We start from the raw sequence: 19,019 nt of genomic DNA, 5'->3' as shown, positions 1-19,019 counted from the left end.
TCAAACAGTTTTCATTTGTAGTGTGGCTACAATAAGCAATGTGCCCTTGTCCTTCCCTCCTCCCTCCCCCCACCTGGGCTACCTTATCAGTTATCTCCTTTTTTTTTAATTAATAAAGAAAGAATGCATGGTTTCAAAACAATAGTGGCTTTATTTCCTTTGCCAGCTGTGATCGAAGGGGAGAGAGTGGTTGGCTTACAAGGAATTAAAATCAACAAAGAGGCAGGTTTGCATCAAGGAGAAACACACACAACTGTCACACTGTAGCCTGGCCAGTCATGAAACTGGTTTTCAAAACCTCTCTGATACACAGTGTGCCTACCTGTGCTCTTCTAATCACCCTGGTGTCTGGCTGTTCAAAACTGGCAGCCAGGCGATTTGCCTCAACCTCCCACCCCACCATAAACATCTCCCCCTTACTCTCACAGATATTATGGAGCACACAGCAAGCAGTAATAACAATGGGAATATTGGTTGTGCTGAGGTCTAACCTAGTCAGCAAACAGCGCCAGCGAGCTTTTAAACACCCAAAGGCACATTCTACCACCATTCTGCACTTGCTTAGCTTATAGTTGAACTGCCCCTTATTACTGGCCAGGCTGCCTGTGTATGGCTTCAGGAGCCATGGGAGCAAGGGGTAGGCTGGGTCTCCAAGGATACTTATTGGCATTTAAACATCCCCAACAGTAATTTTCTGTCTGGGAAGTAAGTCCCTTCTTACAGCTGTTCAAACAGCCTGGAGTTCCTAAAAATGCGAGAGTCATGCATCTTTCTCGGCCATCCCATGTTGATGTCGGTGAAATGTTCCTTGCGATCCACCAGTGCTTGCAGCACCATTGAGAACTACCCCTTGTGGTTTATGTACTGGTTGGCAAGGTGGTCCGGTGCCAAGATAGGGATATGCGTTCTGTCTATCACCCCACAACAGTTAGGGAAATCCATTGCAGCAAAGCCATCCACTGTGACCTGCACATTTCCCAAAGTCACTACCCTTGATAGCAGAATGTCAGTGATTGCATTGGCTACTTTAATCACAGCAGTCCCCACAGTAGATTTGCCCACTCCAATTGATTCCCAACTGACTGGTAGCAGTCAGGTGTTGCAAGCTTCCACAGGGCTATCACCACTAGCTTCTCAACTGTCAGGGCTGCTCTCATCTTGGTATTCCTGCACTTCAGGGCAGAGGGAAAGCATCTCACAGAGTTCCAGGAAATTGGCCTTACACATGCGAAAGTTTTGTAGCCACTGGGAATCATCCCATATGTGGAAGACTATGCGGTCCAACCAGTCTGGGCTTGTTTGCTGAGTCCAGAATCGGCGTTCCACTGTGTCAACCAGCTCCACTGCCGTCATGATGTCCCAATTGTCACATCCCATGCTTTCAGGAACGTCTGTGTCCACGTCCTCCTCACAATCGTCCTCGTACTGCCGCCTCTTCGCCAGGTTCTGTACATACTGCAGTATACTGCGAAAGGTGTTTACAATGCTCGCAACAGCAGTAGTGAGCTGAGCGGGCTCCATGCTTGCTATGCTATGGTGTCTGCATGGGTAACCCAGGAAAAAAGGCATGGAATGATTGTCTGCAGTTGCTTTCATGGAGGGAGGGGAGACTGACAACATGTACCCAAAACCACCCGTGACAATGTTTTTGCCTCATCAGGCATTGGGAGCTTAATCCAGAATTCGAATGGGCAGCTGAGACTGCGGGAACTGCGGGATAGCTTATCACAGTGCACCGCTCCGTAAGTCGCTGCTAGCCACGGTAGTGAGGACGCACTCCACCAACTTAATGCGCTTAGTGGGGATGTACGCAATCGACTGTATAAAATCAACTTCTATAAAATTGAACTAATTTCCAAGTGTAGACATACCCTTAGTCTACCTATGGTTTTATACAGCTGCCCATTATTGCAGTATCTGAGCACCTTCCATGTGAAATCAACAGCAAAGGCCTAGTGGACTTCATGGAACTCTGACACATCTTCCTTTTTGGGGTTAAAACTCAACTTGGGGTAAGGGTTGGGGTTGGGGATTTTAGGTATAAGGAGGTGTCAATGTTTAACTTTTTTGAAACTCAAAAGTTAACTTTAGAAACATAGGAGTGGCCTGATGGGATCAGACCATGGTCCATCTAGACCTGTTATTAGCTGACAATGATCAGCTGCAGATACTTCAGAGGAAGGTGCAAGAAACGTTGTTATGGGTAAAAGTGGCATGGTAAGGGGGCGGGGAGCAGTCAGGGCACAGGGATAAGGGGGTTGGAGAAAGGGCAGGGGGTCCCCGGGGGCAGTCAGGGGACAGGGAGCAGTGGGGGGGGTTGGAGGGGGCAAAGGTTCTGGGTGAGGGCAGTCAGGGGACAGGGAGCAGGGGGGTTGGATCTCAGGGGGCGGTTAGGGGCAGGGGTGTGTATAGGGGTCAGGGCAGTCAGGGGACAGGTAGCGTTGGAGAGGATGTGCAGTCCTGGGGGGTGGTTAGGGGCAGGGGTCCTGACATGGGGCAGTCAGGGGACAAGGAGCAGGGGGGGTTGGAAGGGTCGGGAGTTCTGAGGGGGGCAGTTAGAGGATGGGAAGTGGGAGGGGGTGGATGGGGGCAGGGTCCAGGCTGTTTGGGGAGGCACAGCCCTCCATAAAGTTTTGCAATCCCGATGTGGCCATCGGGCCAAAAAGTTTGGCTACGCCTGGACAAGATGACGTCTTGAGGGCCCTTCCAGCCCTACAGTTCTATGATTGTATCACTTTCAAACTTTTGTTTTCAATCCTTAGTAAAGTAACTCTTTATCCATATCAATGTCCAGAATTTTTTAATCCCACTGAATTCTTGACCTCAGTGATATTTTGGGGCAATGACTTCCACTTTCTAATTTTACATTGATAAAAACATTGCATAAAACAGTTTTAAAATTTTCTGTCTTCTAATGTCACTGAATGCCCACTTGTTCTTGTACGGGTTTCTCATTAAGCAATAGGAGTCTGAATTTTTTCCTTGCAGTGTCACTTTTCTCTTTGTTTGTTATGGACTGTACTGTTGTACCTCTCACTGGGTACAGCTAGTCTCCCAATGACCATGCTTTCACTTGCATTGAATGATGATATGGGTACTATATCCATTTAATTATGTACGACTAACATAATGCCATTCACATGATCCAACACTGAAAAGAATAGATTTCAAAATCTCATACTATGTAAGATTTTAAGCTTTGGAGCAGGGACTGTCTATTTTGTACAGGGCCTAGACCAATGGGGCTCAGTTGGGGTATCTATTTGCTACTGTAAAACAAATCATTTCTAAAAAAATGTAGAAGATCTGGATTAGGAAAGGCTAATAAATAAATACCACACAGTTACTTTAGACAAGTAAGATACCACTTGGCAGTCTGTGTTGTCAATATCAGTCTGTCTAGGCATATTAATATAGAAACAAACTTGTGATCCACAGTTGTCATTAGACAAATAAAATGGCAGTGGTTAGAAGCATGTTAACTTTATGAAAAATTTCAACAGCTGTCCTATGCCAAACCCAAAACACCTCAGTTGACAGCCATACCATCTTTCAAATACACACTCAAATGGGATTAGGCTACGTCAAGCTTTCCACATCTTCATTTCTCCCCCGCTTATTTTTTCAGAACTTTATTCTATCATCGAGACCACACTAGAAACCAACTTGTGACTCTCTGTAAACATGCAGCAGTGACTTGACGTATTTCTTGTACAATTGTCAATAATGTTTTTTTTTTTAAGATAGAGGAAAAAATTGTTCCTTATTATACGTGTATCTATTGCAATGTGAAATACACAATTCACTTCTTCATCCTGGAAGAGCAAATACACTCCTGTGCTAACAGCAATAAATACTGTTGTCTGCTGCTGAAACTGCAGCCTTCGTTAACAGGTACCCAAACCTGTTGATCTTATTTCATTTTTCTTCCGCCTAGTAAATGAGGAGGGTTTCTATTTACAGAATCATAACACCTCCACATCCATGAAAAACTCTTCAAAACTGTTGCCTAAGGATTTTGTAAATGTTTACACAGAAAAAGCAAGACTGTGCCGTGAGTTCCAAATGATAGTTTAAAAGGCTTTTTTATTGGCCCTTATAGGGGCATCTGAACAAAGTTTTAAGAATTTATAACAACATGTATATCAGACAGACACTGGAATTAAACTGGTTTTAATTTTCAGCTGATGCCTATGTTTGACTGCCTGGCTCGATACATTTCTTTATGGCGAGGATGTTTAAAGAATTACATTACAAAGAGCAGATCTTCATTGTAAATATGCCAACTGTGGCATATTCACTTGGTGTTTCACTGTTGAAAAGGACTGTTGAAAAAGAAAGCATACATCAGTATGGTCCAGTGAACAGGGCAAGCAGCTGGGAACTAGAAGAGTTAGTTTCTGGAATTAAAAATCAAAGATCCAAATCCTATTTGCTAAGGTTGGTATATCGGTATATATAGTGTGGGATTTTATCTGGTTCTAGCCACTTGGGTGACTGACTAGATAATGAACTTGTTTATGACTATTAAACAGGATGATTTTTCTGGTTTCTTTTCAATTTAGGAGACAGACTGTCTGGTTGATGAGTTGGCTCCAGGGTTAACAGACCTTTTTAGATGGCTAGCTGATTTTTTTGGCTGGCTTCCTAGCTGCAAAGATGCTCCCTGCGTGGCTGGTTTAAAAGGCTACTTGATTCATTGCCTGTAAAGAACAAAGGTCATCGTACAGTAAACCCCGTAATTTTCTTTTTTAAGAAAACCATTCCAAATGACTGCAATGCCGACTTGAGGATTCAAATTCCCTCTCTTCCTTTTGTTAAACAGTATAAACATTTCCTTGTGCATATAACATTGACGTACCAAAAAAATGGCTGCACTGGTGCATGAGAATTACTCTGTATTTTATTAAGCAATCTCATTGACTTCAGATTCCCTTAGGAACACAATTGTTTATTTGCACATAATGAAATCCACAGAAAAATAAGAGTTGCCATTTGGGTTCTCATGTGAGAGCTCACGTTGAACTAAGAAAGGATGCTATGTTTGCCTTCACCAGCCCTGCATTACTAGTATCTAAGTAATTATTTTGTACAATGCATCTGATGTGCTCGGAGATGTGCTATCTGTAGAAAACAAATTCTATTCTATTCAGAAGAAACTTTCTCTAGTTTGTAAAATATGAATAAGATAAATGTAAGGTGATGGAAACAATATAGCAAGGAAAAAGGACACAGATTAAACCAGAATGTATGAAAAGTATTTTTTTATATTCTTAATTTGTCTGTCAAACATGTCTGAAGTGCACTGTCAGAGCTGAATAAGGAAACATCCATCCTGATGACCTTCACCAGGGGTTCTCAACCTTTTTATTTTTGAGGCCCCCCAAAACATGCTATAAACATGCCACTGGTTTTCTGCTTATAAAAGCAAGGGCCAGCATTAGAGGGTAGCAAGCAGTGCAATTGCCTGGGGCCCCAAGCCACAGGGCCCCCCCCCAAGCTAAGTTGCTCAGGCTTTGGCTTCAGCCCCCGGTGGCAGGGCTCAGGGCCCCGAGCTTCAGCCCCATGCGGTGGGACTTCTGCTTTCTGCCCTGGGCCCAGTGAGTAACACTGGCCCTGCTTGGCAGACCCCCTGAAACCTGTTTGAGGCCCCCCAGGGGACTCCGGACCCCTGGTTGAGAACCACTGGCTTACACTACCCTAGCCACAATCCAGTGCTAACTGATTTCATATTAGCGAATCCAAATGTGATCTCTATCTAGGAAGCAGAGGTGACTGGTGACATATTATGATTTTTTGAATGTGTTGTGGAGCAAGTATTCGCTACAGTAGTTTGGCTCTTTAATCACATTTACCAAAAACACTGATAGAAACAAAGTCAATTTCCTCGTAAGATACATTCTAGAGATTGATCCAGATACCCATGAACTTTAGGACACTTGAATACAGATGCAGACATTGTAGGTTGGGCCCATCTCTAATGCCCTCTTAACTGTAGTTTCAGATATTTCTCCCAAATATCATTTTCTTTTGCCTCCTGTAGCATCCTAGCTCAGCCTGACAATATGGTGAAGTAGCTTCCTTCATTGATCAAATAGGAAACCCCAATACCTTGGCTTTTCTCTATGTTTAAATGAAGATTGACTTGACAAGGATGAGCAGCAATACAGTTTTAGCCAATAAAGATGTTTCCTTTTTCTCCATTGTGAAATAGATTTAAATAAGCATAACTGGTATTTTTAATGGGCTTCATTTTGACATTCCATCAGCCACTCACAGGCTAGCAGCCTTAGACAACACATATTCCCATTATTCTTGCACTAGGAAGTTGATGAGGGCAGTTCTTGGAGACAGAAAGGCCTTTTTGATAGGACGTCCCTGGAGGTGTTCGATTCCCAGCTCACTTTGAAGAATTAGTTCATGGACTTCCTCAGCATTCCGGGCTACTTGGCGAGGCATACTAACTTTGCCACAAGCTTTGTTATTGATCTGGAAAACAGAGACATGACAGCAAGAAAGAACTGAAATTACTAAATTGATCCAAAGGACTTCATATCTACACTCCAATCCACCCAGTTACACTTGTAGGAAACAAAGATATCAAACCTTCTCTTTCTTTATTGACTAGAAAGAAAAAACAAATAACCCCTAGGTACCATATAGAAAGAGAGCGACTCTGATTCACAGTTTATGCTCAAGGAAACTTGAAAGAATGGCAGTCTGAAGTTCTCCTTTTTGAAGGCTTCTAGTGTCAGCAGAATATACAACTCTGATATATTAAATATTTGAGAATTGCATAAGCTGAACAAGGAGACAGCAAATCTAACTGTTTGGCAGATGGAAATTTTTGATAGTCTGCTTTAGACTTTTGCTTTGTCTTTTTAAGTACTTGAATGATAAACCACAGAGATTAAACCACAACATTATTTTAAAATAAAACTTGTGACAGAGGAGATGCCTCTGAAAGAAATTATTCAAAAACTATTTTTAAAAAATGACATCCGTTTATTAACAAGATGATTATCCATAAAGCTAACAGCAACTGCTAGGAATACATCCCCTAAGAAGGTAATGCTTTCATTTGTTTGGTTGCTTTACAAAACAACTTTCGTACTGGCTCCCTAGCAGCAGGGAAAAATCACACACTACTGCAGAATAACCTATAAAAATACCTAGAGATTTATTTAAAATTATAAAAGACACCTCTGGGGATGCCTTTCACCCTTTCAACACTGCAGATCATTTCAGCCAATAAAATAGATAAAAGGAAGGAGAGTGGACATCCCTCCTGAACTCCTCCTCCCAATTTAAAACCAAGAGATTCATGACCACAAAAGCTGTCAGATTTGAATGTAACATCTTAATATAATTAACAAAATCAACCTCAATCCTAAATTATATCAAATAAGGTTATTAGATATTTTTATTCAATTTAACCAAATTACTTCCCAATAGGAATGTGGAAGGCCATTGTAGGTGATGCAGATCTTTGCCCTTTGGATCAAAAAGGAACATTTTCCATGGAGTTTGAACAGAAGCTTGAGTGAAACTCTTTCTGGCCACTGCATTTTATCAAGGATATTAGTATACAGGACAGCTACTGCAAACCAGAAGGAGGGGGAGAGGTTTTGTAAAAGGAAATAATTTGCGCAATTCTTAATGACTGAAGTGGGGGATACTTACTGTAACTGGAGGTTCTTCAAAATGTGTGGTCTCTATTAGTATTCCACACATGGATACGCACGTGCACCACATGCCTGAGTCGAGAAATTCTTCAAAGTAGTGTCCCTTGGCCCACACATGTATAGTTGTGCTCCTGACTGAGGATACAAGAGGCAGTATGGGTCAAGACCTCTCCAGTTCCTCTTCTCACTGCAAATCTAACAGCATCTAGGGGATGGAGGGCAGGTAGTTGAATACAGATAGGGACCACACATCTCAAAGAATCTCAAAGTTACAGTAAGTAACTTCCACTTCTTCCTTGAGTACTGGTCCCTATGTGTATTCCACATGTGGGTGATTTGCAAGCAGTGTTCAGATTGAAGGTGGGTGTGAGGAAGCCGGTATCAAAGATGCTTGCAATACAGCTGATCATACAGCAGCATCCACAACTGAAACATGAACTTCAGCGTAGTGTGTTGTGAACATGTGGACAAAACTCCAGGTAGCAATTCTGCAGAGGTCCTGCAGCAGGACATCAGACAAGGATGCTGTGGAGGCAGCTCGTGCGGCGTGAGCTGTGCCACCCCAGGAGGAAGAAGTTTTGCCATCTTGTAATGCTTTAAGATGTATCCCGAAACCTACTTAGAAACCCTCTGGGAAGATATGGCTTGCCCACACAATCTCTCTGCTATGGTGATAAACAGTCTCAGTGATTTCCTAAAGGGGCTGGTTCTTTGCAGGTAGAAAACCAGGGCATGCTGAACATCCAGGGAGTGAAGTCTCTGGTCTTCAGAGGAAGCATGGGGTTTTGGAAAAAATACAGTTACGTGTATCATTTGATTGATATGGAACTCAAACAATCTTTGGAAGAAATATGGGGTATATAATTGGAGAAAAAACATTTCTTTGTGAAACACTGTATAAGGAGGATCTGCCATGATGGCTCTGAACTCGCTGACCCTCCTGGCCAAAGTGAGAGCCACTATGAATGCCACCTTCATGGATAGTTGGATCATGGCATGCTGCCACAGGATGGATCTGAGAGTGTCAAGAGGACAAGGTTAAGGTCCAATTGAGGTGTAAGTTTAAGGCCTGGTGCAAAAGATCAGACCTTTCATAAGTCAAACTGTAGCAGGGTGAGTAAAGATGGAGCATCCTTCCCCTGGAGGAGAAGGCACTTATTGCTGGTAGGTGTAGTCGCAGTGAGTGAGACCTGAAGTCTTCAGGGACAGGATATAGTCTAGGACAATCGGAATGCTTAAGGTGTCTGTAGAGTGTTGGTGGAGTTGTGCCTGGGTTGAAAAGCATCTCCATTTGGCCATAGTAGGTTCTAGTAGAGTTCTTTCTGCTTTGGTTAAGGAACTTCTGAACGGGGAATGAGCATGAGTATTCTATTTCCAATGCCCATCCAAACACCGGGCTGTGAGGTGGAGTGAATCTGGATTGGGATGCTTGATTTCCACCCCCCATCCTGGGTGAGGAGATCTGGGAATGGGCGGATCCTGTTTGGTGGGTGGACAGACATTGTTAGAAGTTCTGTGAAAGCAGATCTGTCTGGGCCAGTAGGATGTAAGAAGAATGATGTTGGCTCTGTCTCGACATATCTTCCCCATGATTTGTGAAAGCAGGAAAATGGGAGGAAAGGCTCAGCTGAGGCTCTTCGTCCAAGACAGGATGAGAGCCTCACCTGGGGAGCCACTCCCCATAACTCCTCTGAAACAATATAGCAGGAGCTTTCAGTGCACATGGGACGCAAAGAGGTCCCATAGCGGAGTACCCCACTGTGTAAACATCTTCGGCCGAGGGGGTGGGGAGGGGTGCTCAGGCCTCCAGCTGGCCTGGGATTCCTCTGGCCAAGGGGGAGCTTGGGGCTCCTCCAGGCGGGGGGAGGAGGGAGGTTGGGGGCTCCGGCCATGGTGGGGGGCATGGACGGAGGGGGCAGAGCTGGGGCTAGCCACTCTGAAGGGGGGCTCCACTCACTGCCCATGTGCCTCACCTAGACAGTATAGGCACTGTTGATTTCATCACTGACAGAGATGGAGCGAGGGCAGGAGAAACAATTCTTGAATCCTGAGACTCTGGACACAGTCCCAGAGCTGGGGAGGGGTTGCCCAGCTGGGGAAAAGATATATCCTAGGCTAACTATAACTTTAACTACTAATAACTGCTAAGCTAAAATATTTAACTATTTACAAATATTTTCTTTTTTTGCAGGTTATACAACCTCCTGAAGGAGGACATGATTCTGACTCGGGCCATGTAGCGGTAAGAAGGAACTGGAGAGGCATTGACCCACACTGCCTCTTATACCTTTGGTCAGGAGCATGAGGAGAACTACTTCACATGTGCGACCGAGCCAATGAACACTGCTTTGAAGAATTTCCAAACTCAGGTGCATGGTGCACATGCTTACCCACCTGTGAGATACACATAAGGACCAGCACCTGAAGAGTAACACACATTCATATGTCTATTTCAGATTTTACGGGTCACAAAAACTGTCTACACATGCCTACTTTGTTAAAAGCATAATCAGATAATTCACCTCCATTAACAAAATTACTAGAAACGACATGCCATGGGTAGTGTAAAGATGCTCATTCTGTAACATGGTAACATCCTTTTAAATAGAGAGATCCAATGATTATATTATTGTATAATGCACTCTAAACAAAAGCTCACTGTTGTAATGATTATTGTATTGTCTCTTATTTACATGGCTAAGATTTGTAAATCTGTTGAAACTTTCTAAATAAAAACAAAGTTAAAAAAAAACACAACACAACTCCGTCTATACATTAGACCTTACTCTAACTCCTTATATGAAGCACACCATTAGATTTCAGCCATACTCTACAACACTTTATTGTAGCTTTTATGAAAAAATATGCAAAAGCTGTTGATCAGTCTATTTCTTTTTGACAGGGGGCTGCAGAAGGTGCTCCATTGATTAAACATTCCAAAGAAAAAAGTATAATATCAACATTAGTAGAGTGCTGAAAAAAACACAGGGAGACTGGATGGGTCATGAGATTGCTAATAAGATATAAAGCCTTTTACAACTAGGTCAACAGTTCAAATCTATCCCAGGAAAGCAGTGGCTGAAGAGATGGTAACATCTGATGCTGTTCACTGTCCTATGTGAAATGAGTGAATAAGTCTCAGTGTCATTTCTAGTGGGCAGATGACCACAGTGCAAAAACAATCACAACCCGCATACTTGGTGCCAGTCTTGGCAGAGAAGCCACAGGACTGAATGAATATGACAAATGGATTATCTTTTCACTCCCACAAGTAGTCCCTCCAGTCAGGACAGAGAAGCATGTGTAAACTTGCACTGCAGCTGCCAACACTCTCAGTCCTGACCTGCCATATCCTTGCTATTTGTAGCCAGGACAGAGTGTGCAAATTATGCCAAACTGCACTGTGGTTTTGTGATATTGTAATTCACCAAATATTTACAAAATGGTTTTCTTCACCACCTGATGTGGAAGGCTTGTGTATTAACTCTGTTATTAAAATGCAATCTTCAGAACATCCACCACCTTTAACAAGCACTCTAGTCACATTTTAAAAAAAATTTAAAAGAAGTTACATTGGATTGTCAGCTGTACCCTTGTCAACTACTATGATTAGTCCCCTTCCTTTAGCCATCAATGGGATAATATAGCCCATATCTGCTCCAGGTAGATGTGTTAGGACCAGAAAGCCAGGGTGCAAATATTCTGTTTGTGAACCATGACCATCCTGTGTTACTGAAAAATCTACTTCAATGTGACCTTCAAGAGGGGACAAAAACTGTGCTTGTGTCCTTTTTTTGCTTCTTTATGATGTATAAAGGAGGAAGCTGTCAATTTCCTTTCGGCTACTTTTTTACATTAGAAATTCTGGATGTCATTTACTTTGGAAGAGTCTTCAGGGATTGAAGCCTAGTGAAACAATGACTCTGTAAAAGATTGAACTGAGCAATTAGAGGGAGAAGACCTTTAAGTCAGACTTCCATACTTTTTTTTTTTTTTTTTAAAAACACCCATCTGACTCCAATCCCTCATTAGCGCCTGCAATAAAGCAGTGTAATAAAGCAGCAAAAAAAGTCATAAACGAGCTTTAAAAAAATTCCTTTAAAAAACTTCCTATGCAGGAGTAGAATTCTGAACAATTCTGCAGGCATTGATATGTGAGGAACTCTACTTGTGTGTGTTTGCAGTATCAGATCCTAAGCTTCTAAAGAAATAAATCGTTCTGCTTTTCCTTTCTATTCATTGAGCTGACACACACCACAGTGGGTAGTTCCAGATATTTTTTACAATGCCAAATGGTATGATGTAATGTAATGGTGGGCAAAGTGCAGCACTACAATAATGCCTGGGACAGCAGAAATGCACACATACTATACAGTGTGTCTCAGCCTTTCTCCTATAGGTAATCTAAAATTTAGCAACTATTTCTTTTTGCCTGGCTCTTAAAAGGAACTGCTCTCTGTTTTCAAATTCATCTACTTCCCTTAGCTCAGAGAAGGCTTTAACATAAGAGATATTAAATCAACATGTGCTGCTTCAGCACACAGACTATTCCGTCTCTCTAAAAAACATGAATTCAGGTTAGGCTGAGTGCACATTTTACTGGGCCCACTCTGGGAATTTTTTACACCACCATTCATTTTTAAATGGAATATAGAGGGTTCAATAATGCTGACCATTGACAAAAAGACTCACCATGCAATGTGCTCGAAAACAAAGAACAGCCTGGCATTTTGCTGGATAGCATAAACAACAGAATGGGAAAGGTAAACAAAAGTTGTAATTGTCACCCAGGTCCCTCCTGCTTAGGCTTCTTTTCTAAACCAAACATGGCCAGTTTTTTTTTTTAAACTTTTCCTCTTAGGTCAGATTTTCTAAACCGTTTAGCATCTTTGTTGCTCTGCTTTGGACTCTCTCCAATTTATCCTCATCTTTCTTAAAGTATGGTGCCCAGAATTGGACGCAGTACTCCAGCTGAGGGTCTCACCAGTGCCAAGTACAGCAGAACAGTTACCTGCTGTATATCACTCCTCTTAATACATCTAGAATACATCTAGCCTTTTTCACAACTGCATCATCATTGTTGACTCATATTCAATTTGTGATCCACTATCACCCCCAGATCCTTTTCAGCAGTACCATCACCTAGTCAGTTATTCCCCATTTTATAGTTTTGCATTCGATTTTTATATCCTAAATCCAGTACTTTGCACTGATCTTGAAGGTGAGGCGTGTATTTGTTTATATTTTTTGTAATTTTCAGCAAAATCCTTTTGATTGTTTTTGAGTTACGGATTAATGAAAAAGCCATACTTTTGCCATTGTAAACAATTTTAATTACTTTTTTATTTAAATATAGGACTATAGCAAGAACTGTAGTCTGAAGTTTTTGCCCACTTGGCATTAGGGACTTTCCTTTGCTTGGAGAACAAAATGAGAAACCATAAGCAACTGAAAGATTCTTCTAAGAATTTGCTAAGGATTTTAGCAGAATCAAAGGCACCATATATCACATTCTGCCCATCTGGATCAACCAGGGACTCAGGCAAGGATAAGAGATTTTGGCCTCAGTCTGTTAACAGAACAATTTGCATGAGGAAGACTACAACCAAAGTCTTCATTGTCTTTTTCAATGTGAAGATACACTTGTCACAATGCAAAATAATAATAAAACTATCCACAGCTAAACTATAATGGCAAAAACTGGGAAACTCATGCATCCTGCACCCTGTTCACCCAAATGAGGTGAGGACTTAAGCATATTTATGACCACTCACATGCTACCACTGCTCTGGCAATTTTCCTCCTCCTCCTTTTTTGAAAATAAACAAGGATTTTTAATCCATCCCCAAAATTAATACCAGCGTAAGGCTGTACAGTTAACAACAGACAGGCGTTTTACAGAAGTTAAAGATTCCAACAGTAACATTAACTCAGCTACACTGTAAATGTATCTAGTACTTTCTCATTCTGTTGTTCAGGTTAAATGTGTAGTGGAACAAATTATTGTTAATTTTGCAAAATGTATATCATAAAATATGAACAATGTGCCATGTGACCTTGTTAGAATTTTCACCTGTGCATTTCCTGATTTTTTTGTGAAAACAGTTGTAGAACCTTAATGTCACTATCATAATGTTTTTTCTATTTTACATACACACACCCAAATAAAATCTTTAATTACCTGATCACATACTATTTATTTTAAAGATCCTGTCTCCTTCAGTGCACATGATGGACAGAAACACAAGAGAAATCTTTACATCTAGAACATATGTGTGTGTGTGTATGTATATCATGTAAAAGGATGCTCTCTTTCCTGCACTGAGTGAGGCGGGGTCCTTTAGATCAAAGAGACTGTGATTATATCATTAACAGTTATTGTAATGCATGTGGACAAATGGCTCTAAATTATAGTTACACAGGCACCAGAAGAGCTAAGCCTGGGACTCATGGCATCCCCCTCCTCCAGGGTCCAAGCTCTGCAACTGTTCCCCTAAAGGCTGAAGAGACAGTTGCTGCTGCTGTCCCACAATCTGGAGTTAAAGCTTTGTTGGGTCTGGGAGCATGCTGAGTGCAGTCAGGAGGTTCCAGAGATTTTAGTAGCAAGCTATATTGATCATGTGCAAATGGGAATTTCCAGAGGCTTGAAACTTGGACAACTCTGGATGCATTTTCCTGGGGACAGCAAAAGGCATCTATCTCTCTGACCCTAGGACTACTTCCTTGCCAAATTCCAAGTTCTTGCTGCAAAACATGAAGTTGCTATAAGTCTGCAAAGCACAACTAGAAAAAAATTTAACATTGGCAGAACTACTTTATTTCCTCATTCCTGGAAACAGTTAATCATGTTTTGCTGAGATCTGCAAAGAACGTCAGCCTGAGGTAGAGACCAAACATGGAAAATTTTAGCCTAGACAAAGTTTGGCTAAGTTACAAGCAACTCAAAACAGGGTCTTACAATGGTAAATGTTAGGTAACCTTAACGATGGGCAGAGCAGCCAGTTTTGCCTATAAATATACACTTTTTGTATAGATACATCATCATCAATGGATTAAGAGATTAAAAATATGTAGAGGCCCCTTAGCTGATATGTTCATAGTTTTTGCTTGAGATTCACTCAGCTTTGCTTTGCTCTGAGCCCTGTCCTCAACTGTGCCTAAGCCAAACCTCTTAGAGTAGTAGTATCCACAATCATACAGGTATCTTCATACTTATTTTATTCTTGGTTTCTCTTGCAAGACCACTTCATTTATTCATCTGAGCAGTCTTCCAAATTAACCAGCACAATTCTAACTTTAGCTTTCATTCTTTCTAACCTAGCATTGAGTCAATCAGCAATGTAAAACCTCAACTGTAGTCCTCAAGAACAAAACTAGCAGCTAATAATGCATTCATTGACCACTACTAAAACTCAGCTTGTAAACTCTTACCAGAACAGACATCTCTATGATATCTGGTTGCTGGAGGTATTCTGGGTCCACTTTGGGCCAGGATTGATGTAGCACATCATCATCCCACTTATGATACGCACAAAGTTTATTCTGCACATGTGCCAAACCTACAACATAAAATTGATAAATTGCTGATCATATTTTAACTCAAACATTAAATCTTTTGAGTTTCATAAATATGTCAAAAGACTGCTTAATTTAAATCTTGTCTAAAGCAAATCCACTGGGAGGAAATAATATGGTTTAGTTTAGCATACAGCATATTATAAACAGAAAGATACTCGGCATTCAGAGCTTTGAAGGGGATTTTCTTATATAATGTACAGGGATTCAAATGTGAATGCTTTTCAGATTATGATTAGAGCTCCAAAACCTTTGCTACTTTGTCATAAGGCACAGTTATAGATGGCCAAAACTTACTCTGTTTTAATTTAAATTGATGCTACATTGTTACATACAACAAACTTTAATCTTATAGCTAGGGCCCTACCAATTTCACAGCCATGAAAAACGAATCACGGACCATGAAATAAGTCCTTCCACGTGAAATCCGTGCTGCTATGAGTGCCTGGGCCAGGGGGCTCCTCGCTCTGGCCATCCCTTACACAGCCACTCTCGGGGGAAGATTAGACCCACCTCCACCTCTGGGAACCTCCTGCACCTTCAGGAAGCTCTGTGGTTGCTGCTTTCAGAGTCCAGCTCTGCAGGCAGCACAAAAGTGAGGGTGGCAATCCCGTGACCCTCCCACAACGGGTTTGTGACCCCGCACTATCTCCTTTTGGGTCCCCCACAATGTGAAATTTCAGATTTGAACATCTGAAAATGTGAAATCTACAAATTTTCAAATCCTGTGGCTGTGAAATTACCATAATGGACCATGAATTTGGTAGAGCCCTATTTATAGCCAGTCAATTCTCTGCACTCTTCACAACTGCAACTAGTTCTTGTTTAAATCATTGCTTAATCTCAATCTCACACCATATTCAAAACGATATTCTTCACATTTAAATCACTAATCCTCACTGTGGCTCTGTTTCCCAATCTGTAAAATGTTGTATACCATTATTTGCAAGGCTATGTAAAGATTTCTGTAAAGTGTTTTGAGACTCTCAAATAAAAGGCTCTACAGAATTTAAGTATAAACATTATTGCACTCTTTCACACTCTCTGAAATGTGTTACATTTTTATTTTGTCTACAGCTACAGGTTAACTTTCTACAAATGCTTCCCTTTTTATCAGATAGGCTTCACTCTCTGACAAAATACAAGACAACCAATTCCAGCTCTTCAGTGTAAGTCATCAGTAGACAGAAGGAAACAGTACTGACATCACTCTTTCATGGAATGAACACTTTAATATGGAAATACAATGATTTAGTTTACTCCTGTTGCAGGATGAAATAAAAACACTGATTTCAGTGAACTTAAACATCTACAAAAATATTTGAACATGAAATTGATGCTTCCAGTTGCCATTGTAATTATTTATGTTTCTTATAAAATCAAGGAATTTTCAGATTAAAAATACATCATGTATTTCAATGAGATAACACAATTCTAAATGTTTTCTTAAACTAAAATTCCAGTCAGAACTGCAAATCCATAGCAACTGATCAGATGTGTAGTTGAAAATGCGCATATCTTGTCCACATACAGTTACAAACTCAATGTGAAAAAGAGGTCAAAGACATGTATGTGTCTTCAGTGACTCAAACAATAGAGTAAGGAAAAACAATAGTCTTAAGATGCATTGCCCCGTGAGATTTGTTCAGAATCAGCTTTATGAAGCAATTAAAATAAAAACTTCACAGAGACAAAGACAGAATCCACGGTATTCCATGCATAACAAATACATTTATCATAGTGATTAGGTAAGGCAAATGTACTGAATAAGAGCAAATGAAGGGAGAGTGGGAGTTTAACTCTTCCAAAATTAAAGTCTGTCAGAAAAATGTTGCAGACAAGCCATTTCTCTAAGTGATACAAATACTCTACCTATTTCCTTAATTACTCAGAAGGTACGTGGATTGGTGGGAGTTAATTCTGATTGCAAGCAAGAACATGCAAGCATTTCTTAAGTGTGACAATGGGGGCTCCAATCTTGTTAAGTAAATATCTGACAAAATACTTAATTGGGGGCAAAATAAGAATTTTTAAGAATAAGATTTTTCTGTAACAGGAGTATTGAAACCAAGAAAGCAAAACTAAAGAAATCAAACAGTAGAAATCTTCATGGTGATGATTCATTTTCTCATTGACTTTAAAGAAAATAGCTGCTACAGATTCATCTTTTTTTGGCTTTTGCATGTAGAGATGAGCTCACTTCTTTCCAAATGATCACATGCTTTGCAGAAAAACATGCATACAGGCCAGGCCAGGCCAATCCTTATTTTCCTGTTTAAAATGGCTTCTTCATACTATTGCAAAAACACCTTCTAAAGATCTGAGACAAAACCTAAAGAGGCAGAAACTGGGTCACCCATGAACCCTGTGGAGGCTGTCAGTCCTCATAAAATAAGCAAAAAGGAAAAGATTCTTCAGGAGATACAGAATATTAACACCGCAAAAAAAGTGTCACTTTTTTAATAGATCCTTTCACTACAAGATATGTCATCAGTTAGAAAGATTTAGCTCGTCTATATTTTAAAAAATGTGAAAAAAATCAACAGGGCTGGTTTCAGAAAATGCAGTTAGACAGGAAACCAAAATGAAGGTTTCACTTACCTTGCCTGGTTGGTTTCCTGTCTTAATTCACATTCTGTAAGCTCCAGAACACAGAAAATGCAAGAATCATAATTTGTTATATAATTTCAGAGCAAAACAAATAAGAATGGAGCTTTCATCGTCACAATCAGGAATTGCTTGTACATTTTTAAAAACTAGCCATCAAAAATAGAAATGCAAAATCATAGGGTTAGGAGGGACCACAAGGGTCATCTAGTGAAACCCCCTGCCATGATGCAGGATTTGTTGTGTCTAAACCACCCAAGACAGACGGCTATCCAGCCTCCTTTTGAAATAACTCATTCTGCTGTACTATATTAAAAATATGATTTGAACCAATCATTTGGCATTTTTACCAGACTTATCTTTTGAAATTATTAATTTTAACACTTATCTTTGGTCTTGCTTATGTTGGGTTCTCATAGGTGGAGAAATTAACTGATGAAATACACATTACAAAGAAACATGTATTTTGCTTATATTTTCACAGCCTGTCTTGTTCTGTTGGCTGTACAGTCTACTGCAGGAGAAGTTCCTAAATCCCAAATGTCCTTCTATTTAGTAATTATTTATATAGGGCCATAAATATGCATAGATCTTTATAGGCTGATAAAAGGCAACATCCCTGCCTAAGGGATGCCCAAGGCCCTGATCCTGCCTCTGGATCTGCCTGGGTGGTATGCACTCTTACCTCATACAGAGCCATGGAGGCACAAGGGTCCAGCCCTGCAGCTCTAACTACAGGAACAGGGTTCAAGTTAAAACACAACATTGTAAAAGGCAGAAACAAACACTGGTGAGTGTGAAAGAGTGGTTTATGGGGAGGGGAGGACATGGTTTAAAGCAGCAAGATCATGTGAATGCTTTGATTAATAGTGTAAGAGTCATGAGAATTTAATAAGAATATTACTTCCCATAAAATACTGATTTTGGTATAGAAAAATAAAAATTATTGCCCACATGGAAAATTTGTTTTGAGGAAGGACTAAAAAGGGAGGGGGAAGCAAGGCAGCTCACAGATCACATTAGCATGGTGGACCCAAGCTTACACATGAAAGAAGGCATAGACACAGGCATGGTAGAATGAAACAATGGATGCAACTACGCTAGAAAAAATGGCACCTGTTTTCCAGCAGTGCTACAGCTGCACTGGTGCTG

General features: G+C 40.8%; 1 protein-coding gene across 3 annotated transcripts in view; it reads right to left on the bottom strand.

The window, feature by feature from the left end:
- Positions 1-4,883: 4,883 nt before the first annotated feature.
- The window catches only part of LARS2 (leucyl-tRNA synthetase 2, mitochondrial), a 114,417-nt gene continuing 100,281 nt past the window's right edge, over positions 4,884-19,019 (bottom strand). For all 3 annotated transcript variants that reach the window (XM_038392130.2, XM_038392131.2, XM_043508881.1), the window contains 2 exons: positions 15,117-15,244; positions 4,884-6,489 (listed from right to left, as the gene is read on the bottom strand). In XM_038392130.2, the coding sequence (XP_038248058.1) occupies positions 6,310-6,489; positions 15,117-15,244 (308 nt within the window). In that variant the 3' untranslated portion in view covers positions 4,884-6,309. The remainder of the gene's footprint in view (positions 6,490-15,116; positions 15,245-19,019) is intronic.

This window comes from Dermochelys coriacea, chromosome 2, assembly GCF_009764565.3.
Source record: "Dermochelys coriacea isolate rDerCor1 chromosome 2, rDerCor1.pri.v4, whole genome shotgun sequence".
Classification (NCBI taxonomy): Eukaryota; Metazoa; Chordata; order Testudines; family Dermochelyidae; genus Dermochelys; species Dermochelys coriacea.
The sequence above is the reverse complement of the archived record's forward strand: the minus strand, read 5'-3'. Positions and strand labels throughout refer to the sequence as shown.